Source organism: Chlorocebus sabaeus, chromosome 15 (assembly GCF_047675955.1).
Source record: "Chlorocebus sabaeus isolate Y175 chromosome 15, mChlSab1.0.hap1, whole genome shotgun sequence".
In the NCBI taxonomy this organism is placed as follows: Eukaryota; Metazoa; Chordata; class Mammalia; order Primates; family Cercopithecidae; genus Chlorocebus; species Chlorocebus sabaeus.
The window spans coordinates 49,541,780-49,567,418 of NC_132918.1; the positions used below are offsets into that span (position 1 = coordinate 49,541,780).

The 25,639-nt window shown below is 43.1% G+C and overlaps 2 protein-coding genes across 4 annotated transcripts in view; both read right to left on the reverse strand.

Moving 5' to 3' along the window:
• Nucleotides 1-5,127, reverse strand: part of RASA2 (RAS p21 protein activator 2) — a 122,989-nt gene extending 117,862 nt beyond the window's left edge. For both annotated transcript variants that reach the window (XM_073023552.1, XM_073023551.1), the window contains exon 1: nt 4,933-5,127. In XM_073023552.1, coding sequence (XP_072879653.1) covers nt 4,933-5,065 — 133 coding nt within the window. In that variant the 5' untranslated portion in view covers nt 5,066-5,127. The remainder of the gene's footprint in view (nt 1-4,932) is intronic.
• An 8,041-nt stretch (nt 5,128-13,168) lies between these two features.
• The window catches only part of ZBTB38 (zinc finger and BTB domain containing 38), a 161,768-nt gene continuing 149,297 nt past the window's right edge, over nt 13,169-25,639 (reverse strand). For both annotated transcript variants that reach the window (XR_012095573.1, XR_005241895.2), the window contains one exon: nt 13,169-16,465. The gene's annotated coding sequence lies outside the window, so the exon portion shown is untranslated. The remainder of the gene's footprint in view (nt 16,466-25,639) is intronic.

A 25,639-nucleotide genomic window follows, 5' to 3' on the forward strand; every position in this document is an offset into this window, starting at 1 on the left:
TCCCCAGTTTCTACCCATCTGAAAGATGGATTCTTCCTCCATCCTAAATAACTCATCATCTCATTTCAAGTATCTGATAAAAATGAACTCTTAGCATGAATACACCCTTTTTAATCTCTTCCACTCAACTCTACTGGATAGTCAATAAAATGTTTTGATTTACTCTTCACAGAATTAAATAGGTGGTTTTATTCAAACCTGTCATGTCAAATTAAAACAATGTGTAAAGTATGAATATGAGATTTTCTTTTCCAAGCTCCAGGACCAATTAGTAACAATATTCAAATGCCCTAATAATAAGTAATCAGAGCATTAAGAAAAACTTAATCTTTTTCCTAATGAGGCAAACTTTGGCATCAATTCAAACCTAAGCTTAGTGGGCACTGTGATTCTGAAAGGGATGAACTTCCTGATGCAGACTCACGCAGTTTTCTCTTAATACTAACACCTTCTAGATTTTTTAGGTATATAATTTATAAAATACTTTCATATCTAGTAATTATCCACAGGATAACATTGTGAGGTAGGGCATTTTCTAAAGGCCTATTCTGTTCCAGGCACTGTGCTGACACTGGGATGATTTTTAAAAAATGAACAAGAATGAATTCTTTTATTTATTTATTATTATTACACTTTAAGTTGTAGGGTACATGTGCATAACGTGCAGGTTTGTTACATATGTATACTTGTGCCATGTTGGTGTGCTGCACCCACAAGAATGAATTCTATCTTTAAAGAGTTCACAATCTAACAGGAGAAGTGAACAAATGATTTATATGAAACATGCTACAATAAGGAGATGAACAAGGAATTGTGATTCCTTAGCAGCAGAAAGTCCTAATATCCTCTGGCCAGAGATGGCGCTGGAAGTGTCTCAGAAGGTTTTGGGAAGGAGATCACATAGAGAAGGCTTTTTAGGGATGAGTAGCAGCTTCCTGACATAAAGGTAGAGTGGAGTAAAGAAGACAATCCCAAGCAGAGGGGACAACATGTATACAACGGATAGTGGGAAAGCATTATTCCCATTTAAAAGATGCAGAAGGTAAGCTCCAAGGTAAGTGAGCTGGCTAACGCCATATGAAGATTAATTAACAACGTTTAAAAAAGAATATAGGTCTTCAGATTTTAATCAGCTTTGTACACCTGGAAATGCCAGTACATGTTGGACAAGAACATCAGATAAAGATTAGTTTTTATCTCCTACTTTACTCCTTCCTAAGAGATGGTCTGTGTATGACCCAGATCCTGGAGAGTGAGAAAGAGCGGGCAGAGATGAGGAGGGGCAGAGCAGGGAGGGAGGCTTATTTAAACCTCATAGAAATCCTGTGAGATAGGTGTATTTACTATCCTCATTTTATATACGAGAATATGGAGGCTCAAAGACGTTAACAAAATTTGGAAATCAGGTGAATATTCAAACCAAGGTAACTAATTTCTTCACCAGGCCTCTAAGCTCAAACACTTAACCATACCCTATAGATCCTCCCTATCCGGTCAAATAACCCTAGGCTATTCTTGGTCTGAAGACATCAGAGAAACCAAGTGACTTTTGGAACACATGGTCCCACAGATCTCACACTGTACCACACATCTGAAAATTCACACAAAATTTTCACATTTGGTTCTCTTATTGATCTGGTATTCCTTGAGTAGATAAGCCCACACATATGGTGGCACGGGTGCTTTCCACAACATTTTTACAATCTAATTTAACTGGATAAGAGGAAACTTAACAAGTGCTAATCAAAAAGGAGGTCACCAAATAACAGCATAAAGCCTGAAGATCCCTCTTTTCTGCTTGAGTGCAGTTTTTTTTGAGGGGAGGAGGAGCATGCGAATGTGTTTCAGGTGTGCTAGCATACCTGCTACTTGCTACGCAGTTCAGACCAAAGAATGGAGTCGAGTACACCCCTAATTTCCTTTATCAACCTTAGGATATCAAACAACCAAACTCACCTCTTGAAAAAGTTTAAGGAAGCAGAAAATTCAGAGCTGTCATGGTTTCCTAGCGCAAACTACAGCAAATCCAGGGTTGCCAACAATATTTTGTCTTATAGATGGATCCCGAACTCCCTGGGTTCATTTGAGCACATATAAAACACCTGAAACACATTTGCATGCCCCTTCTTCCCTCCTCCCCAGTCCCTCGGCAAAAAAACAAAACAAAACAAAACAAAAAACTGCACACTTAAGCAAAAAAGGGGGATTGGGGCTTCCTCCTTTGTATACATTGAGGTTTCATGTTGTTATTTTGTGACCTCCACCTTTTTGGTTACCGCTTTTTGTTAAGTTTCCTCTTGTTCAATAGACAAATATCTGTCCAACTGACAGACATTTCACCTTGTGAAGTATAAGGGGAAATAATTGTGGGAATGAAATCCCTAAAGAAGGTTATGGACTATTGTCTCTTGAGCGTTCAAGATACATAAACCAATCCATCCTCACTTTTCACTGGGGTGAGTTGCAGTTAAAAGGTCCTATGCAAGTGAAGAAATAAGAAAATTTCTTCAGGCTAATTTTCAGACCCTACAGACTTCTAACTCTCCAGAAAAGAGGCTCTCAATCAGTAGTATAAGATCTGCCAACACATCTCCTAGTGGGTACTATCAGGCTTTCTTCCAAGGTTTCCCACTGTGGGGAAGAGAAAAGCTGACATGGTTACACCCTCCCCAAGCTGCTTAATATCTTGTCAGAACCACCACTGTCTCATTTCTGTGACCTTGGCACCTGCTAATGACTCTTCCAAGCCCTCAGTCCCCACCCTACAAAACCCACATGTTAGTTTCAGGGAAACAGAAAACAGCATCTCTTCACAAGGTTCTGAATGTCAACCAACTGTGGATTACACCAGTCAAAAGGAGGACAAAGAAATGGGAAGGTAGCTTCTGTATGTAAGCACACAAATACATTTCTCTCTACAAAGCAGAAACTCCATAACCTGAGCTATAAGATAAGCAATTTAAAAAGCAAGAAACTGACTAGGATAACAGATATAATACTGCAACTGCGGTTAAAGCAGTAATATCATTCCCAGCAGCTGGATGATCAATCTCTAAGCTAGGCTTGCTTTAACCATAGAAACAAAGTGGTTATTTGCTTTTCTTTTTTTTAATGTGTAGACCCAAGTTTCACTTACAAAACTGTTCTTAGTGGTCTTTGGCATGGGGCAGACAAAAGCACAGGACAACTAAGACCTTCGGGAAACCCTAACCCTCAATTCCAAGACATGTGTATATGTAGTTCCATGGTACAACCTGCAGTTACATACCAGTGAGGCTCCAACAGACAATGCCTAGCATCAAGTGGCACTAAGAAAGTGGTAAAAGTCTGGAAAATCACGTAAAGGGAGAAACCTTGGCCCACTGACAGTTTTCCCAAATATTAAATTAGATATACGCAAAAGTTGAAAATAAAATTTTCCCCTCAAATATAAAGTTACAGAAAAAACAAAAATAAATAAAATTTAATCTGAATTCTGAAAAGGTTTCATGCCCTAGAAAGTAACTTTAATTTTGGGAACTAGGATCTACCTCTCTGGTGTCACTTTCCAGGTTTTAATAACTGTAATCTCTTAAGAGCCCCAGGACTACCTCAGAGAATAAAAAGAAAAGAAAATTTAACATGTTTGCTTCCTAGGTTTCACAAAATCCCAAATACCTGAAAGGGGGAACAACCTGGAAAGAGAAAAAGTGGGAGAATGTGAGCTCAACTAATAGTATCGCTATTAGAGGAGAGGAAAACATTACATCCTGCCCAAGAAAGAATTGTTAGCCACTTTAATGCAAGTCAATTTTCTTCAAAGTGAAAAGTACGCCCTCATAATTGAGGGTTATTTACAAGAAACATGAAGCATGTTTCCAATCTGAGAATACTGCATGAAGAAAATAATGCTAATTTTCGACAAATGCAAAAATAAATTTTATTGATCTCTTTTACAAACAGAAAACAAAAAACGCTTCATCTAAATAAACCACTGTAAAAAAAAATGGCAACCTGACACCAAAGGGTCGTTTTTAACAATAAAATGTTCAAATGACAGGACTCAAATGATCTGTCCACACTAATGCTCGGACAACACTGAGCAAAATTTCTTAGTCAACTGGTAGGCTCGCTCACTAAAGCAGCAATTACACGCATGAGAAGGAAGGGAATTAAGCGGGCTGAGTGCGGGCTGGGTGATTGTGTTTTGAGACCTGCTCACAGGAAGCCACTACATCCTGCCTGAAGTCCCGCCTGTCACGCCGTCCCTCGATTCAAGTCCCCGCCGCAGCGAGGTGGGGCAAGTACAGGTGTCCTGCCGAGCTCCTCCCGGGGCGCTCACCCTCGAACAGCCCGCGCGGTAGCCACTCGGGCCCCAGGGCGGCCCGTTTCCAGCAGCTCAGGGCGCCTTTTTCAACCTCTCCCAGGCTCGCCGAGCCCAGGAAACGAGGAGCCCCCTCCCCTCGGGCCAGCCCCACTTCCCGGCCCGCCACCTCCTCCCGCCGCGCCTCCGCATAATTACTGCTCGGCTCCCACCGCGGGGCCGCTCCCCAGCGGCCGCAGCCGCGCTAAGGCCCGAGTCTGAGGGCGGCCGGAAGCTCCTCACGCCCCCGGACCGCGCCCCCGGCCGCGCCCCGGGCTCCGGCATCCCCGCGTCCAGGCCGCTCCCCACGACCAAGCTCCTCAAGCCGGCGCAGCCCGAGCTCTCCTACCCCAGGCCAATCTCCAACTCCCACTCCCTCCCGAGAGCAGCAGCCCGGGCCCACGCCGCCCCATCGAGGCGACGCCGCCCCCCAACACACCCCCTTCCAGGCTCACCCGCGCCTGGCCCAGGCCCCCTCCCGGGCCCGGGATCCCATCGCAGCTCGGCGCCGCCACCGCCGCGCACCCGCCGCCCCCTCAGCCTCGCGCTCGGCGCCGCCAGGGCGTCCCCTCAGCCCAGCCCCCGCTTACAGATCTTGCCCCGCAGGCTCTGCAACACTCGAACGTCGCGACTGTCCTCGTCCCCGGCCTCGGGCTCTGCAGTTGCACTCGCCGCCGGCGCCTCGGAAGAAGCCGCCGCAGCAGCAGGCGCCGCCGCCGCCATGGTGCCGCCCGGCCCGTGCCGCAGCCCTGCCGCCTGCGTAGCCGGGCGAGGCGGAGCCCAGCGGCGGCCTAGGCCTAGGCCAGCCGCGCGCCTGGCCCCGCCCCCGGGCCGCGGCCTGATTCGCCCCGCCCCTCCCCGCCCGCCGCCGCCCCGCCCCCGCCACACCCGGGTCTCCATTCACCGCCCTCGCCTACCCCGAGCCGGGCTGCCCTAGCGAGAACCGCACTCCCGGCTTGGGGCGCTGGCTAAGGGTGGCTCCCAGTGGTGGCTCTGAGCGGCCTTAAAATTCCCACCAGGAGAAAGCCCCGGCCCTCCGGTGATCCCTAAATCCTCCCGGGAATTGGGCTCCCGCAGTGAACAGACCTGCACATCTAACGCTGGCGGGAAATACAGGCCCTTCCCAATCAGGGAAACTCCCTGTGGGAAGAAAATAGAATGGAATTTGGCAGGTGGGTGGACCTCAAAAGTATCTTATTCAAAAGGAGGCAAGAGATGCATTTGGGACTCTTCCAGTGTTATCCAAATACTCCCCGCCGACAAGCCAAACTCCTCCCACACAAATACCCTTTACTAGGACCACTTCTCTGCAAAAGCTGGTTCAAGAAAAGGACCGTCGACCCCCAACTCCAGCGTGAGTGCAGCGCCTGAGATCCTGTCGTAGAGAAATTCTGAAGCATTTACCATCACTTTTGTGTTTCAGGAACAGAAGAAGCAAAGAAGGGTTCCCCCCCACCACCACTACTAAAAGTGGGCTTTGTTAAAAAGTTGAGTGACCCTAGGAAATGTGTAAATCTTTGACTAATTGTTAGCTTTATTTCAAGGGAACTCTTTACAGTGAGTAAACTGCATGAATAATACCCTGGTATGTGATGAGGAAGACAATTTCCTGGTGTTGAGGTTGTTAACTACGCTGCCCTAAGAAGGAAGAAACTGTGACTTAATCGGGCAGGGTAATTCTTTTCCAGGACAACAACAGGAATAAGCCAGTCAGTCAACAAATATTTTTGAGGGTCAGACGTAGTGATGGCCTCAGACCTCAGAGACTACGCAAAGGTTAAGATGAAGAGAGCGCCAGCTCAATCTGGAGGGAGACACAGAGAAGGCCAGAGGCACTGGGAGATAAGAAATAGGACGGGGAAACCTGAAAACGGAAGACAAACGTGCCGCCTGTGCAAAGGCTGGACAGCTGCAGAGAATGATCAGAGTTTAACATGGACCTGGCCAGCGAAGCTTCCAGTTCTGCGTGTGTTACAGGTGACCCCTATTCCCCTATGTGATCTTTACACCTGTTTGGATAAAGTGAACCACCTCCTCTTGTATGAATGTTTTGCTGTCATTTCAAACATAAGTCCAAAACTTAATTTTCTGTCTTCCTTTCCAAATCCTATACTGTTATTCAGGCCAGAAACTTTGACGTTTTCTTATCCCTTGTCCCAATACTGTTTTCTGTTGCCACATCCTTCTGACTCTGCTGAAATCTCTTCCTTCCTTTCCATTCACTGTCATTGCCCTTGTTAAAATTATTCTCATTTAAAGAGTATCAACGTGTTACAGGGTTTTTTTCCTCCTTATTTTTAAAGGCACTCCTTTTCAGAATCAGATACAGAGCCTGTTTTTACCCCTTTTACATTTGGGCAAGTTACTCAACCTTCCTAAACCTGTTTCTTTTCTTGCCTTTCTTTCTTTTTTTTTCTTTTTCTTTTTTTTATTTGAGACAGTCTTGTTCTGTTGCCTAGGCTGGAGTGCAGTGGCACGATCTCAGCTCACTGCAGCCTCAACTTCCTGGGCTCAAGTGATCCTCCCACATCAGCCTCCTAAGTAGCTGGGACTACAGGTGTGCGCCACCATGTCCAGTTAATTTTTGTATTTTTGGTTTAGATGGGGTTTCGCCATGTTGCCCAGGCTGGTCTCAAACTCCTGGGCTCAAGTGATCCGTCCGTGTCAGCCTCCCAAAGTGCTGGGTGTAAGCCACTGTGCTCGGTTGAACCTGTTTCTTTAACAGTAAAGTGGAAATACTAAACTTTCTTCTTTGAAGGGTTGTTACTAAGATTAAATAATTATTGGGAGCAGGATGTGAAGCGTCTAGTGGAATGCTGAGCACGTAGTAGGATTACCTCAGTAACTGACCTCATGCTTTTGACTGGAACTCTTGTAATAATTCCCCCATCCCTCTCATTCCTCCTACATACCACTTAAATTAACTTCCCTAACAAAAAAAAAAAAGGAGCTTGTCAGTTGCCTGCTCAAGAAGACAGCAATGGCTTCATTTATCCCTTCAGCCAGCTAGCAAGAGCACACTACAGGTCACGAACAACGCTAGAAATGACTAAAGTTCAAATTCTTCAGTCAAATGTTGGGACTGGATCCAGCCTACCTGACTCCTCTGATCTCCGGCCACACTGAGCCCCTTTTCTCACCAGCCTAATTCTGGCCTTCCTCCTGCCTGGCCAAGTGATGCCTCATTCATCTATTTCTTTCTCCAATAAACAGATAAATTATTTGAACCTTTGGACAAATGTATCCATGGATAAAGTATCAATGTACAAATGGACAAATGTATCCAATGGACAAATGTATCCAATGGACAAAGTATCAATATCTTTGTCCATTAGTGTCAAAGTCTTCCAATTTCCTTTCTTTTTCACTGGCTTAACCCAAAGTGCATAACTCTGTTACTAAATGGTCACTAAAGGTATGAAAACAATTTTACATAAAGTGACATTCCACTTTTTTTGTTCTTCCAGGCAGTCTTCCTGTTGCAGATTTTAGACTTACACCGTTTCACTAAAATCCCCAAACTCCATTGCTTTTTCATCCGAAGTCACTTCTAATTATTCTGGTTTTACTGATACTTGCCTACTTTGAAGAGCTCTTGGGTAATGTCAGTATTTTCTTAGTATAAAATATTTGGAAAATAAAGTTTTCTAAAGACTAACAATACATACAGTATAATTACAAGAAGGCTGTTACATCTCATTCCCCTTATTGCCCTTGCATTGGTGTTTTAAATTCATCTAGAGTTCCTCTCTCTTCTTCATGATGTTTAGTAACTGGAACAATATTGCATCATCACAAACTTGAACTTCACTTCCTTCCTCAAATTATTAATGAATGTGTTTAAAGACCATCACTCCTATCCCTACCACTCTTCGTTCTGATGAGCAACCATTCACTACTATGTCTTTTCCTATTTCTTCACCAGTTTTAAACTCATTCAGTCATTTTAACGCATACATTGGCTTGCTTTATGGCAGATGACGTAGGAAAACTACGTTGTCTCTTAATAAGAAGACTATAACCTGCAGCTAGAAACTAATTCCATAACTTGTCTGTTATGGCATATTTTTGAATCAGCACCCACCAACCTATAACATGACATTGCAAGGGGTTATCTCCTGGCCTTGAGTTATTTATTACATTTTTTTCTGGTGAGTAGGGGGAAGAGAAATGTGCTTGCTTTTTAATATTTAAATGTAGATCATTTTCATAGGGCTGAACACTCATGAGACAGAACTGTTTCTAGTGGACTGGTGGGAAAGCAAGTTCCTTTGATCATTGATGACTTGGTTTCCCCATTTAGCCCATCAGAGTACTGTTTGATGTTAAGCATTATGCACTCAGTTACATTATTTTAAAAAAACCTCTAAATCCAACTGGCATTTTAAAAAATAAAATTGGAGTGGTAGAAGGTGAGGAGAGACCTTAAATGTTCAGAAAACTCACTTTCAACATTTCATTTGAAAATCAAATAAGGCCATTGACAAGGATGTGTGGACAAAAATGTGGACAAATTTTTACCTGAAAATGTCCAACTCCTTTGGTACAAATATTTTCAAGGCCAGACGTGATGGCTCACGCCTGTAATCCAACAGTCGGTTGTAATACCAACTGAGACAGGAGAATCACCTGAGGCTAGGAGTTTAAGACCAGCCTGGGCAACACTGTGAGACTCTGTCTCTACAAATGTAAACAAATAAATTAGCTGGGCATGGTGGCACGTGCCTGCCCATACTCCCAGCTAATCAGGAGGCTGGAGTGGGAGGATTGTTTGAGCTCAGGAATTTGAGGCTGCAGTGAGCTATGATCATCCCAGTGCACTCCAGCCTGGGTGACAGACAGAGACCCTGTCTCTAAAAAAAGAATTTTTTTTTTTTCAAATTCGGTCTGCTCTTGCAAGAGAACTTTAAAGGCCTGAATATCTGAGCACGATACAGTTGATGCCCTCAGGTCAGTGTGACTTCAGTTATTTCTCAGTCCCCCTCCTTTTGAACTATTTTGCCAAATTCATTCCATCTCCAGTGCACTCTTGTTGTTTTAGAGTGATAAAACAAAACAATGTGTAGGTGTAGGGTGTAGGCTGAGCATGGTGACTCATGCCTATAATCCTAGAACTTTAGGAGGCCGAGTTGGGTGGATCACTTGAGCCCAGGAGTTCAAGACCAGCCTGGGCAACATAGTGGGACCCCAAATCTGTCTATCTATCTATCTATCTATCTATCTATCTATCTATCTCAAAAACAACCAAACAAATAAAAACATACAAAACAATGAGTGTAAAAAGAAAACTGGAAATGTTGTGCAGCCATTCGCTTGTTTCATCTTCTACTCTGTACTCAGGACATTTTGTTGTTAGGTCAGATCCATCCTTTCACCATGAACCCTAGAGACATGCTCCATTCAGTTGGCAATAACCAGTCCAGAGGACTTCAGGCCATGGCCCAGCTGATTTCCATTCTCTGAAGACACAGCTAAGACCTCCTGAGGCCAAGGAACCTGTTACTCAGCCTGGCTGGCACACACTTAAGTTTGCACTTCCTGTAGTCAGAAAAGGAGTATGGAGCTGGAGACCCACCTGGCTGTGCTCATGGCAGGTTGGAGATCGATATGTCACCTTCTAGTTCCTTCCCCAGGCCCTAGGAGAATAATGGAGTGGTGTTTGGATAGGTGATGCTCTTGAGTTCTTCCAAACTCTCAGAAAGGAGCAAGGAGACTCCGGTGGAAGCAGAAAGGAGCTGGCTCAAAGCCCCCTATTGCAACAAAGCTCTAGGTGGGAAAACATCAATGAGGATTGAAATTCAAGAATGCAGGTCCAAACAGAGCTGCTTTGGCTGCAGTTGCACATTCCTAACCACTCCACTCCATTGTCATCTTAGGAGGATACACCTCTCACTGAGCAGTTTTTCCGTGGTGAGGGTTTGGGAGAGCCCAATTCTGGGAAGTGGTCACTCCTAATAGGGCATCTTCTGAGCAGCTTCCATGATGTTTTTGAGACGAAAATGATGGTTAGGTTTAGCCTCAAAGAGCAGAAAGCTGGCTCCATAAAATAAACATGGGAGAACCTTATTCAAGCAGAGAAGGGCACAGGCTGCACCTGGAGACCAAGTAGAACTCCAGAAAGAGGAGAACTGACTAGAGGGGCAGAAACTTGACCTGGAGGAGGAGCCAGCGACTCCCACAATAGCCCTTTATTCATAAACAGGACTTTATTGGGTTAGCTTCTTTGCAATTCTTTTGGCTTTTGCCTCATAGTCACAATATGGCTGCTGTAGCTCCAAATATCTCAACATCCAATGGCAGGAAGGTGTATTTTTTTTTTTTTTTCTAAAATGTCTTTTTCATTACGTTCAGTTGCAAGATCACAGTTACTTCTGCACCGACCTAATATTAGGGAGGAAAGCTTTTACAAGTAGCTTTCCTGTAAATCACCACCATGAGGTATCTTCTTAAGGCTTTCTCACAATCACAAGGAATATATAATTTTCTTAGTCTAAGCAATATTGATACCCCTGGGTCTGGGGATGAACCCTCCTTCCCAAAGTACATTGCTACTTGAGACCTGAAGTCTGAACCAAACCAAGGTTCTCTTGTGACACAGAAAGGGGAGCAGTAAGACATGGAGTTGGCAGCCAACTCTGTTCACCATATCAACATGCTTATCTTCCAATAATAGTGCCTAAGTTCAAATGAAAATATTTCAATATATTTAATGCCCAACCTTCACCTCCTGACTTTGTCCCACAGAACTGGCCTCTTTTTCCTTTAGGCCATTATGGTACCCTGTATATATGAATACGTATACTCATTGTAGTGCTCATAACACATTTACTATTCCTGTTTGTTTACCTGTCTGAAACAGTCTCAAAGACTGGACAATATTTTATTTGTCTTTGTCTCCCTAGCGCATAGAAAATATAGAAGAATGCAGAAGGCACTTATTAAATGTTTGATAAATGAACGAATGAATGAATGAGCAAATAAATGAGATGGTGTGTTCAGAGAAGCTGCTAACAAATGAGCCTAGAATTCTGAATTTAAAATCCACAAGGGAAATGAGAGCAGACCACAGAACTAGCTGGCTAGGCCTGGGCTTTGCAGAAAGCTTAGGTGCAGAGAAAAGGCAATAGCTCAGGAGTCAGATGAGGAAGGAGAAAGGGAAAGAGTTGGGGTCTGGGGTTTCCATTCCTCTCCCTGGGCTGGGGCTGCATCTGTCACAAGCAGCTCATTTTTGACAGAGACAGCCAAGGAGAGCAGAAGCTCATCGATCGTAATCTATGGTCTAGATGTAGGCTAGATACAAACATCTTCCATTTTTTATGGGAGGTCATAGACGCTGGGAAAACTGATTTCAAAGTTGCAAGATGTTTTCACACTTGTTATTATGGCCAAATATCCAGGCAGCATGTCAGTCTGTGGCTATAAATGAAACCCTGTTAACATAAATAATCCACAGTTCTCTATCTTGTCTCCACTTTCTACCTGCCCAAATAATTCAACCTCTTCCCAATTATTGATTTTCAGGAGTGCCCAGTGAGTTACATTGGCAGAGTGGGGTGTGGGGAATATGATGGGGTTGCTGGATTTGTTACAGTCTTCCTTTTCTGCTCTGGCTTTCCCTGCCACTGCCACAAAAAGGGACCCTCACCACTTTATGATGCCTGCTATGAGAACATCAAGGCCCAAGCCAAGAGCGTTATCCTTCAGAACCCACAAGGCTTCCGCGTTTTCAGCAAAGCTGGCAAGAAGGGTTACCTCCCCATCTCTAGGCCCAAAGCTACACTGCTTGGGCTCAGAGTCTTTAGGAACAGCCTGGCCTGGTATCCTAGCGCTCACAGTTGAGAGTCCAAAGGAAGTAGAGAGGCCTCCATTGACATGCCTAGGCCAGAGCTATTGGTAGCCCTCTCCTAGGCAACTGCCTCCTGCCTTTCATCTAAAAGAGGGCAAGATTGGGGATGGAATGAGGGAGTGAACCCCTCACTCCTTATCACATGTATAAAGATAAAATATTTTAATAAATTGTATTTTATCTAGTTCTAAAGACATGGGTACTTATTTTATAAGCATGTAACTGAATTTTGGAAAACTGCCTTGGATATATAGCCACAAATGAAAGCTGGTGGCCTATCAAATAATTGACTCAAAATGGCCAGCAGAATATAAAACATCTAGTTTGTGTATTGTTGTGTTAAGCCATGTAAGGTGGGTCCTTAGGATTGAACTCTGGGGCTGTCTGTGCAGAGATAGAACTTGGAAGGGCTGTTGGAGAGAAGGACCAGGGAGATTGAAATAAAAATCCAGAGGCATTTGTAGAGCCTCCGGATGGAAGGCGAAATATCCCACTGTCCCCAACACCCTTCACTCCAAATAATCCTTCTTAGTGAATGTCTTATCTGCAACAAGGCAAAACAAAGGTATTAACACCTCAGCTAAACTTTCTTGAGGGGTGTGGTAGGATATAAGGTAGATTCTGAAGATTCTCTCTAGCCATGAGCAAAGCATAGAGAGTAACGTGATTACCCATAATGAGCATGTCTTACATGTCATAGCTATTTTATTTGGTGTGCTAGTTTTATTATATTTTTGTATTTCATATTGAAAATACAAAGATTTACAAAGATTTTCCAAAATTTTCTGGAGTCTTCTTTACCCAACTCTGTTTTTTCCACAGGATCTGGAATCCTTCAATGGGAATTCTTCTACCTTAAAGGGTTTTAGGAAACCGATTTATATGGTTTGGCTGAGATTATTATATGTATGTAGTGCTGATTAAGAATAAATATCACACACTTGAAAATGTGTTTCGAATGAAACAAAGCTGTCTTTTATTTTGCCATTGGAAAGGGAAGCTATAAGGAAACAACTGCCCTTCCTCCATTTCTCTATTTCAGGGTTTCCCAACTGTGACACTGTTGACATTTTGGTTAGGATGGGTAATTCTTTCTTGTTGGGAGCTGTCCTGTGCGTTATAGGGCATTTAGCAGCACCCTAGACTCTATCCACTAGATGCCACCAGCATATTCCAGTTGTGACTATCAAAAATGTCTAGAGACATTGCCAAATATCCTCTGGGAGACAGAGCACCGCCCCGTTGAGAATCTCTGCTGTATGTTAATACATCTCTTGTATTAACAGGGTCATTGTGTTTGTAAACCTGTCAAAGCTGAGGTCTGTGTTGTTCAGTGCCTGAGTGGGTAGAGTTCAAAGAAGCAAAGTCCTGATAGGAATTCTACTGTTAAAAATGAGATACAAGTATATAATCTAGAGCAGTTCTTCTTCTTCTTCTTTTTTTTTTTAGATGGGGTTTCGCTATGTTGCCTAGGTGAGTCTTGAACTCCTGCTTACAGGATTCTCTTGCTTCAGCCTCCCAAGTAGCTGGGACCATAGGTGTGTGTCATAGCACCAGGTTGGAGCAGTTCTTATCAAAATGTTTTTCCTCTTATCTTCTCCAATATCCAACAAAACCAAGATCCCTCACCCTCTTTCCCCAGAGTAGCATGCTCTCCCATCCACTCATTCTCTCCTTCTATCTCTGGCTGTCTTCCTGCTCCCACTTGGTGCCTCTGAACACATCAAGGGCCCCCACTCTCAGTTGCCTCTTGCAAGAAAAGCTTGACTTTGATTCTTTTCTCACTAGAATGTACCCATGTGGCTTATGTCATTTCTATTCCTCCCTTATTTTTTACAGTTTTGCATCGAAATCCCAAAGATCCGGTCTGGACCCTCCACACTTTTCTCTACAGTTGGGTGTGGGTGGATGGGAGGAACTGAGCAGCCCAGGCAGCACCAAATTTAGCAGAGTGGGGAGGAGGACGAGAAAAACTGGCAACACTAGTATGTGTGAAGGGTTGCAGATTTTTTTCACCCTACCCACAGATGTGCAAAGAAGATGTAGCATCTTCATTTCTCTAAAATTGTTCTTCTCTGCCTTATGAGTCTCCAGTCACTGAATAGAGGGGAAAATATTCTGGTGCACCAGTTTGTTTGTTTGTTTGTTTTGAGACAGGGTCTCACTCTGTCACCCAGGCTGGAGTGCAGTGGATGATCATAGCTCACTGCAACCTCGAATTCCTGGGCTCAAGGGATCCTTCCGTTTTAGCCTCCTCAATAGCTGGGACTATCGGTATAAGCCATTTATTTTTATTTTATTTTTTGTTGAGATGGTGGTCTTGCTTTGTTGCCCCAGCAGGTCTCGAATTCCTGGGCTTAAGCAATCATTCTGCCTTGATCTCCCAAAGTACTGGAATTACAGGTGTCAGCAACCTAAATAGACACACTATGTAAATGGTCCATCCATTTAGGTAAATAATGCTCAGCATCTTAGATATCTGCATTCTTTTTCTATTTTTTTGAGATGGTGTCTGGGTTTTTGACGGAGTTGTGGCTAAATGACCCCATAGAGACAGAGAAGAGGCGGGGTCCTCATACCGATGCAGTATCTTCTGCATCTTTGCAGATTTCTCCTGTGGGTGGGTAGTCTGGATACTTCCTGGATCCTTCTTTTGAGGGTGAAACGGGCTCAATCCTGGGAGTTGTGTGAGGGCCTGCTATTGAGGCTGTATCTATAGTACCTGTGGTTTGGTTTCTCCTGGCTTGGCAGGGCCTGCTTGTTTTCCCTGATGACTCAGACGCCACTCTGGCTGCCTCTCAGACCCTACATCCTCCATCTGGCTCTTCACTAGAATGCCTCTCCCCAGCCTTGCTGCTGATTCACCTTTCCTTTGTGATGGCTGGTGCCTGGAAGCCTGGTGGCTACCAGCTCAGCTGCTTTCCAGGCCTCTTCCCTGGAGTATGTGGGAACTCCTTGGTCCAGTCTATTCCATACTGGTCTTGGGGGAAGCTCAGGAAATTATATTTCACCCTTTTCCCTGCAAGCTATGCTGTACTATTGAGTTAAACTTTGATAAAGCCACTTCCGGGGTGGTGTCAGGCAACAGGTAAGGTGAACTCCTCCCAGGGTCCCAAAGATGCGGTACTCCGAAGCCCTCAGACTTTCCCCTATCTGCTTAACAAACCTCTTCACTTTGGGCAGGATCAGGAAAAGGAAGATTAGTTGTGGCCTCCCTTACCTCTCTCTTCTTTTTTTCCTAGGTAGTCCCCTGGGATGAATAGCGGGGAGGGGGTTTCCTCTTTTTCTTCTTGTCTTTCCTTGTGTAAAACTCCAAGATTGGCCAGGCGCAGTGGCTCACGCCTGTAATTCCAGCACTTTGGGAGGCCGAGGCAGGCAGGTCGCCTGAGGTCAGGAGTGTGAGACCAGCCTGGCCAACATGGTGAAACTCCATCTCTACTAAAAATACAAAAATTAGCTGGGTGTGGTAGCGTGTGCCTGTAATCTCAGCTACTCAGGAGGCTGAGGCAGGAGAATAGCTTGAACCCGGGAGGCGGAGGTTGCAGTGAACCAAGATTGTGCCATTGCACTCCAGCCTGGACAACAAGAGTGAAACTCCATCTCAAAAACAAAACAAAACAAACAAACAAACAAACAAAAACCTCCAAGATCAAGGAATCTAGAACATTTTTCCTCTCTCTTACAAAGCCTAGCTTTTATGCTACTACCTGGCCAAAAAGCCCCCGGTTCCTATTTAGAAGTTGATAATTAACTGTTTTTTCCTCTTTTTCTTTTTTCTCTCTTTTTTTTTTTTGCATTCCCTCTGTAACAATCCTAAACCTCCCTGAGACAATTGGAAACCTCTAAAGATTGGGGGAAAGGTAAGTATAAGAACATGTAAAAGAAGCCAGCGAGTTGAGGGACTTCAAAATTATATTATCACCATTATATACATTGATAATTTTTCCTACGCACATCATGTTCTAATGTGGTTATTCCACAGAGGCTTGCAAGGCTGAGACCACAGCCCTGTGGGTAGACCACATCTGTCCAGCCAATGGCTGAAAGAAGATGTAGGTCCTCAGACAGGAAACCAGAACTCTGAGGGCAATCTTAGCAGACAGGAGAAAGCGTTCTTGGCTATCTCAAGGTTTCTTGGCCATCTTAAAGTTTCTTGGCCTGGCCTCACAGGAGCCTCAGGACAGTCCTCCCACATGTGGGTCAATTTTCTCTCTCAAATGGAGTCAGGCCAGGGTCTTTGAAGGCAGACTTCTTTGTAGGTCTCTGCTTCCCCGAATCTACAATTCAAAAGATTAGCGAAATAAAATATTTTTAGTCAGAGGACTAACATAGGAGTATCACTTTTTATTTTGCCAAACATGGATGTTTAAAACAAAGCATTGTTTGTATTGCAAACGTTTCTTTCAAAAAAAGTAAAAGTATTCGTATTGTCAGTGTTTTATTTAATACCTGAAAAGTTGACGATTTTATTTTAAGGAAGGCATCATTTACTGACAAGCAAGAAAGTCACTTCAGATGCCTGGATGGCATGGAGCAAAGGCGTGGAACAGAGGCAGAGAAGGGAGATAAACAAGGTCATTCCAAGGCTGGTAGGTATACTTCTTTGCCCAGGATTTGCACGGGGGCTATGGGAGGTGGGACCACAAGGACTCCGGAGCATGTCCATCCTTGAGTAACAGGGTGAGGACTAGAATGTCCACTCTGAGAAAGTCAGAGCTTCTGTCTGTTTCATGAGGAAGGAACTGACTAAGAGAAAGCCATATTTGGGAAATTTAAGTTGTAGGTTATGTGCAGCTTCTGGTGGAATTACTGCATTTTGTGGGAGAGCAGTGAGAGGAAGGAAAGCCATTTAGGAGAGAAAGCATGGAATCTATCCCAGACTTTGGCTGAAGTGTAACATCTAGTGTGACATGAATGGGGCACTTTTTCTGCATCTGTTAGTTATTGTGTCTGTTGGTTGCCATGGGGGACCGGGTGATTTTAAGAGAGCCACAGACACTCTTAAAAATCCAATAGATATGCACAAGGTAGATTTGAACATTTTAGACAATTTCTGTCTCTTCTGTACAGAACTTAGTCCACATTTGTACAGGTCTTCCACCTTGGTGCCTGTATCGTAATATGGCTTGCCCTTTTGCTTTGGGTCACTTACCACAATTCAGATTATTTCATTAACATGAGGGTTTCATTAATATCTGTTTCCTTCACTAAACCATGAGGTCCATAAGAACAGGGCTCATGGCCAGCGCGGTGGCTCACGCCTGTAATCCCAGCACTTCGGGAGGCCGAGGCGGGCGGATCACTAGGTCAGGAGATGGAGACCATCCTGGCTAACACGGTGAAACCCCGTCTCTACTAAAAATACAAAAAATTAGCCGGGCGCGGTGGCGGGCGCCTGTAGTCCCAAGTACTAGGGAGGCTGAGGCAGGAGAATGGCGTGAACCTGGAAGGCGGAGCTTGCAGTGAGCCGAGATCGCGCCACTGCCCTCCAGCCTGGGTGAGAGCGAGACTCCGTCTCAAAAAAAAAAAAAAAAAAAAAAAAAAAAGGATAGGGCTCATTATTTTACTTACGATTGTATCTCTAGCACCAAGTATGTGCCCGACATATAAAAAAGGCACTCATAGGCCAGGCTCACGTGTGTCATCCCAGCACTTAGGGAGGCCAAGGCGGGCGGATCACGAGGTCAGGAGATGGAGACCATCCTGGCTAACATGGTGAAACCCCGTCTCTACTAAAAAATACAAAAAACTAGCCTGGCGAGGTGGCGGGCGCCTGTAGTCCCAGCTACTCGGGAGGCTGAGGCAGGAGAATGGCGTGAACCCGGGAGGCGGAGCTTGCAGTGAGCTGAGATCCGGCCACTGCACTCCAGCCTGGGCGACAGAGCGAGACTCGGTCTCAAAAAAAAAAAAAAAAAGGCACTCAATAAATGAATCAACGCATGAATGTACCTCTAGTAAGAGTGATTGGAATCTCCTCATCAAGTACACTTTACTGTCAGTGTGAAGTATATTTGTTTGTTTTAACAAAGTGAGCTTCTTAAAGGCCACAATCAAACACAAATAAATAATGGATCCTACAGTTGCTGTTACGCGAAGTGGTCTTGGTAGTTCCCGGCAGCTGAGGCACGGTGCTAGTGTAGTGCCCCCTGTTGGATAAAACAGAAAATTCGGCTTTTTGCACAATCACATTGTCCCTTTACAAAGAAACATGTAGTCCCATCTGAATTTTATGGCATCTCCTCTGGCATTAATACATTTTTATATTTGACCTCATTTCCTCAGCTAAACTTACTGTTTTCTCACTCTTTCTCTATTAAATAGTAGCTTTGTTTCACCCCATTTTCCACATTTCAGATAAGGAAATCTTATGTAGTAAATTGTAGTAAAATTTCTAATTCACAAAAGTAGTCAGGGAATTGAAGTATTGCATTAATAAATAACCTTATGTGACATATATGGATCACTTGAAGACACAGGTGTTTGTTATAGAAATACATTCTATAGTGATGGTATGGCAACACATTCATAGAGAAGATTATTGAGAAGAGATACTTATACCAAAACCTATAGCATACAGCAAAAGCAGTATTAAGAGAGAAGTTTATAACAATAAATGCTTACATTAAAAAAGTAGAAAAATTTCAAATAACCAACCTAATTATGCATGTTAAGAAACTAGAAAATCAAGAAGAAGCCAACCCCAAAATTAGTAGGAAAAAAGAAATAACAAGGATAAGAGCAGAAATAAACAGAACTGAGACCAAAACAATACAAAAGAAATAATGTGTTTTTTTGAAAAGATAAACAAAATTGCCAAACCATTAGGCAGACTAAACAAGAAAAATAGAGAAAAGACCCAAATAAATAAAATCAGAAATGAAAAAAGGAGACATTACAACTGCTACTACAGAAGTCCAAAAGATTGTTAGAGACTGTTGTGAACAACTATACAACAAAAAATGAGAAACATAATGGAAATGCATAAATTCCTAGACATGTACAACCTATGAAGATTGAACCAAGAAGAAATAGAAAACCTGAATAGACCAATTGTGAGTAAAATGATTGAATCAGTATTAAAAGTCTCCCATCAAAGAAAAGTCCAGTACTTGATGATTTCACTGCTGAATTCTACCAAATATTTGAAGAAGAACTTTACCAATTATTTTTAAACTTTTCCAGAAAGTTGAAGAGAAGAGAATTCTTCCAAATGCATCTTTGAGGCCAGCTCATCCTGATACCAAAACCAGACAAGAACACAACAACATAAGAAAACTATAGGCCAATGTCCCTAAAGAACATAGATGCAAAAATCCTCAACACAATACTAGTAAACTGAGTCCAATAGCACGTTAAAAAGATCATTCATCGTGATCTACTGGGATTTATTCCAGGGATGCAAGGCTAGTTTAGCACATGCAAATCTACAAATGTGATATATTACATCAAAAGAATGAAGTACAAAAAATCATCTTAATAGATGCAGAGAAAGCATTTTATAAAATTCAACATCCCTTTGTGACTAAAAAAAAACCCCTCCAAAAATTAGGTATAGAGAAAATGTACCTCAATACAATGAAGACCATATATGAGAAACTCACAGTTAATATTATACTGAATGGGGAAAAACTGAAAGTTTCTTCTCTAAGAACTAGAATAAGACAAGGATGCCCACTCTTACCACTCTTATTCAACAAAGTACTGGAATTCCTAGCCAGAGCAAATAAGCAAAAGAAATAAAGGACATTCAAATTAGAAAGGAGGAAGTCACACTGTCCCTATTTGCAGATGACATGATTTTATATATAGAAAACCCGGGGGTCGGAGCAAGATGGCCGAATAGGAACAGCTCCAGTCTCCAACTCCCAGCGCGAGCGACACAGAAGACCGGTGATTTCTGCATTTTCAACTGAGGTACTGGGTTCATCTCACTGGGGAGTGCCAGACGATCGGTGCTGGTCAGCTGCTGCAGCCCGACCAGCGAGAGCTGAAGCAGGGCGAGGCATTGCCTCCCCTGGAAAGTGCAAGGGGGAAGGGAATCCCTTTTCCTAGCCAGGGGAACTGAGACACACAACACCTGGAAAATTGGGTAACTCCCACCCCAATACTGCACTTTAAGCAAACCGGCACACCAGGAGATCATATCCCACACCTGGCCGGGAGGGTCCCACACCCACGGAGCCTCCCTCATTGCTAGCACAGCAGTCTGTGATCTACCGGCAAGGCAGCAGCGAGGCTGGGGGAGGGGCGCCCGCCATTGCTGAGGCTTAAGTAGGTAAACAAAGCTGCTGGGAAGCTCGAACTGGGTGGAGCTCACAGCAGCTCAAGGAAACCTGCCTGTCTCTGTAGACTCCACCTCTGGGGACAGGGCACAGTAAACAATAACAAACGCAGCAGCTCTGCAGACGCAAACGACTCTGTCTGACAGCTTTGAAGAGAGCCGTGGATCTCCCAACACGGAGGTTGAGATCTGAGAAGGGACAGACTCCCTGCTCAAGTGGGTCCCTGACCCCTGAGTAGCCTAACTGGGAGACATCCCCCACTAGGGGCAGTCTGACACCCCACACCTCACAGGGTGGAGTACACCCCTGAGAGGAAGCTTCCAAAGCAAGAATCAGACAGGTACACTCGCTGTTCAGAAATATACTATCTTCTGCAGCCTCTGCTGCTGATACCCAGGCAAACAGGGTCTGGAGTGGACCTCAAGCAATCTCCTACAGCTACAACCTACAGCTGAGGATCCTGACTGTTAGAAGGAAAGCTATCAAACAGGAAGGACACCTACACCAAAACCCCATCAGTACATCACCATCATCAAAGACCAGAGGCAGATAAAACCACAAAGATGGGGAAAAAGCAGGGCAGAAAAGCTGGAAATTCAAAAAATAAGAGCGCATCTCCCCCGGCAAAGGAGCGCAGCTCATCGCCAGCAACGGATCAAAGCTGGACGGAGAATGACTTCGACGAGATGAGAGAAGAAGGCTTCAGTCCATCAAATTTCTCAGAGCTAAAGGAGGAATTACGTACCCAGCGCAAAGAAACTAAAAATCTTGAAAAAAAAGTGGAAGAATTGATGGCTAGAGTAATTAATGCAGAGAAGCTCACAAACGAAATGAGAGAGACGAAAACCATGGCACGAGAAATACGTGACAAATGCACAAGCTTCAGTAACCGACTCGATCAACTGGAAGAAAGAATGTCAGCGATTGAGGATCAAATGAATGAAATGAAGCGAGAAGAGAAACCAAAAGAAAAAAGAAGAAAAAGAAATGAACAAAGCCTGCAAGAAGTATGGGATTATGTAAAAAGACCAAATCTACATCTGATTGGGGTGCCTGAAAGTGAGGGGGAAAATGGAACCAAGTTGAAAAACACTCTTCAGGATATCATCCAGGAGAACTTCCCCAACCTAGTAGGGCAGGCCAACATTCAAATCCAGGAAATACAGAGAACGCCACAAAGATACTCCTCGAGAAGAGCAACTCCAAGACACATAATTGCCAGATTCACCAAAGTTGAAATGAAGGAAAAAATCTTAAGGGCAGCCAGAGAGAAAGGTCGGGTTACCCACAAAGGGAAGCCCATCAGACTAACAGCAGATCTCTCGGCAGAAACTCTTCAAGCCAGAAGAGAGTGGGGGCCAATATTCAACATTCTTAAAGAAAAGAATTTTAAACCCAGAATTTTATATCCAGCCAAACTAAGTTTCATAAGTGAAGGAGAAATAAAATCCTTTACAGATAAGCAAATGCTTAGAGATTTTGTCACCACTAGGCCTGCCTTACAAGAGACCCTGAAGGAAGCACTAAACATGGAAAGGAACAACCGGTACCAGCCATTGCAAAAACATGCCAAAATGTAAAGACCATCAAGGCTAGGAAGAAACTGCATCAACTAACGAGCAAAATAACCAGTTAATATCATAATGGCAGGATCAAGTTCACACATAACAATCTTAACCTTAAATGTAAATGGACTAAATGCTCCAATTAAAAGACACACACTGGCAAACTGGATAAAGAGTCAAGATCCATCAGTCTGCTGTATTCAGGAGACCCATCTCACACGCAGAGACATACATAGGCTCAAAATAAAGGGATGGAGGAAGATTTACCAAGCAAATGGAGAACAAAAAAAAGCGGGGGTTGCAATACTAGTCTCTGATAAAAAAGACTTTAAGCCATCAAAGATCAAAAGAGACAAAGAAGGCCATTACATAATGGTAAAGGGATCAATTCAACAGGAAGAGCTAACTATCCTAAATATATATGCACCCAATACAGGAGCACCCAGATTCATAAAGCAAGTCCTTAGAGACTTACAAAGAGACTTAGACTCCCATACAATAATCATGGGAGACTTCAACACTCCACTGTCAACATTAGACAGATCAACGAGACAGAAAGTTAACAAGGATATCCAGGAATTGAACTCATCTCTGCAGCAAGCAGACCTAATAGACATCTATAGAACTCTCCACCCCAAATCAACAGAATATACATTCTTCTCAGCACCACGTCGTACTTACTCCAAAATTGACCACGTAATTGGAAGTAAAGCACTCCTCAGCAAATGTACAAGAACAGAAATTATAACAAACTGTCTCTCAGACCACAGTGCAATCAAATTAGAACTCAGTACTAAGAAACTCAATCAAAACCGCTCAACTACATGGAAACTGAACAACCTGCTCCTGAATGACTACTGGGTACATAACGAAATGAAGGCAGAAATAAAGATGTTCTTTGAAACCAATGAGAACAAAGATACAACATACCAGAATCTCTGGGACACATTTAAAGCAGTGTGTAGAGGGAAATTTATAGCACTAAATGCCCACAAGAGAAAGCAGGAAAGATCTAAAATTGACACTCTAACATCGCAATTAAAAGAACTAGAGAAGCAAGAGCAAACACATTCGAAAGCTAGCAGAAGGCAAGAAATAACTAAGATCAGAGCAGAACTGAAGGAGATAGAGACACAAAAAACCCTCCAAAAAATCAATGAATCCAGGAGTTGGTTTTTTGAAAAGATCAACAAAATTGACAGACCACTAGCAAGACTAATAAAGAAGAAAAGAGAGAAGAATCAAATCGACGCAATTAAAAATGATAAAGGGGATATCACCACCGACCCCACAGAAATACAAACTACCATCAGAGAATACTATAAACACCTCTACGCAAATAAACTGGAAAATCTAGAAGAAATGGATAATTTCCTGGACACTTACACTCTTCCAAGACTAAACCAGGAAGAAGTTGAATCCCTGAATAGACCAATAGTAGGCTCTGAAATTGAGGCAATAATTAATAGCCTACCAACCAAAAAAAGTCCAGGACCAGATGGATTCACAGCTGAATTCTACCAGAGGTACAAGGAGGAGCTGGTACCATTCCTTCTGAAACTATTCCAATCAATAGAAAAAGAGGGACTCCTCCCTAACTCATTTTATGAGGCCAACATCATCCTGATACCAAAGCCTGGCAGAGACACAACAAAAAAAGAGAATTTTAGACCAATATCCCTGATGAACATCGATGCAAAAATCCTGAATAAAATACTGGCAAACCGGATTCAGCAGCACATCAAAAAGCTTATCCACCATGATCAAGTGGGCTTCATCCCTGGGATGCAAGGCTGGTTCAACATTCGCAAATCAATAAACATAATCCAGCATATAAACAGAACCAAAGACAAGAACCACATCATTATCTCAATAGATGCAGAAAAGGCTTTTGACAAAATTCAACAGCCCTTCATGCTAAAAACGCTCAATAAATTCGGTATTGATGGAACGTACCTCAAAATAATAAGAGCTATTTATGACAAACCCACAGCCAATATCATACTGAATGGGCAAAAACTGGAAAAATTCCCTTTGAAAACTGGCACAAGACAGGGATGCCCTCTCTCACCACTCTTATTCAACATAGTGTTGGAAGTTCTGGCTAGGGCAATCAGGCAAGAGAAAGAAATCAAGGGTATTCAGTTAGGAAAAGAAGAAGTCAAATTGTCCCTGTTTGCAGACGACATGATTGTATATTTAGAAAACCCCATTGTCTCAGCCCAAAATCTCCTTAAGCTGATAAGCAACTTCAGCAAAGTCTCAGGATACAAAATTAATGTGCAAAAATCACAAGCATTCTTATACACCAGTGACAGTCAAACAGAGAGCCAAATCAGGAATGAACTTCCATTCACAATTGCTTCAAAGAGAATAAAATACCTAGGAATCCAACTTACAAGGGATGTAAAGGACCTCTTCAAGGAGAACTACAAACCACTGCTCAGTGAAATAAAAGAGGACACAAACAAATGGAAGAACATACCATGCTCATGGATAGGAAGAATCAATATCATGAAAATGGCCATACTGCCCAAGGTAATTTATAGATTCAATGCCATCCCCATCAAGCTACCAATGAGTTTCTTCACAGAATTGGAAAAAACTGCTTTAAAGTTCATATGGAACCAAAAAAGAGCCCGCATCTCCAAGACAATCCTAAGTCAAAAGAACAAAGCTGGAGGCATCACGCTACCTGACTTCAAACTATACTACAAGGCTACAGTAACCAAAACAGCATGGTACTGGTACCAAAACAGAGATATAGACCAATGGAACAGAACAGAATCCTCAGAAATAATACCACACATCTACAGCCATCTGATCTTTGACAAACCTGAGAGAAACAAGAAATGGGGAAAGGATTCCCTATTTAATAAATGGTGCTGGGAAAATTGGCTAGCCATAAGTAGAAAGCTGAAACTGGATCCTTTCCTTACTCCTTATACGAAAATTAATTCAAGATGGATTAGAGACTTAAATGTTAGACCTAATACCATAAAAATCCTAGAGGAAAACCTAGGTAGTACCATTCAGGACATAGGCATGGGCAAAGACTTCATGTCTAAAACACCAAAAGCAACGGCAGCAAAAGCCAAAATTGACAAATGGGATCTCATTAAACTAAAGAGCTTCTGCACAGCAAAAGAAACTACCATCAGAGTGAACAGGCAACCTACAGAATGGGAGAAAATTTTTGCAATCTACTCATCTGACAAAGGGCTAATATCCAGAACCTACAAAGAACTCAAACAAATTTACAAGAAAAAAACAAACAACCCCATCAAAAAGTGGGCAAAGGATATGAACAGACATTTCTCAAAAGAAGACATTCATACAGCCAACAGACACATGAAAAAATGCTCATCATCACTGGCCATCAGAGAAATGCAAATCAAAACCACAATGAGATACCATCTCACACCAGTTAGAATGGCGATCATTCAAAAGTCAGGAAACAACAGGTGCTGGAGAGGATGTGGAGAAATAGGAACACTTTTACGCTGTTGGTGGGAGTGTAAACTAGTTCAACCATTATGGAAAACAGTATGGCGATTCCTCAAGGATCTAGAACTAGATGTACCATATGACCCAGCCATCCCAT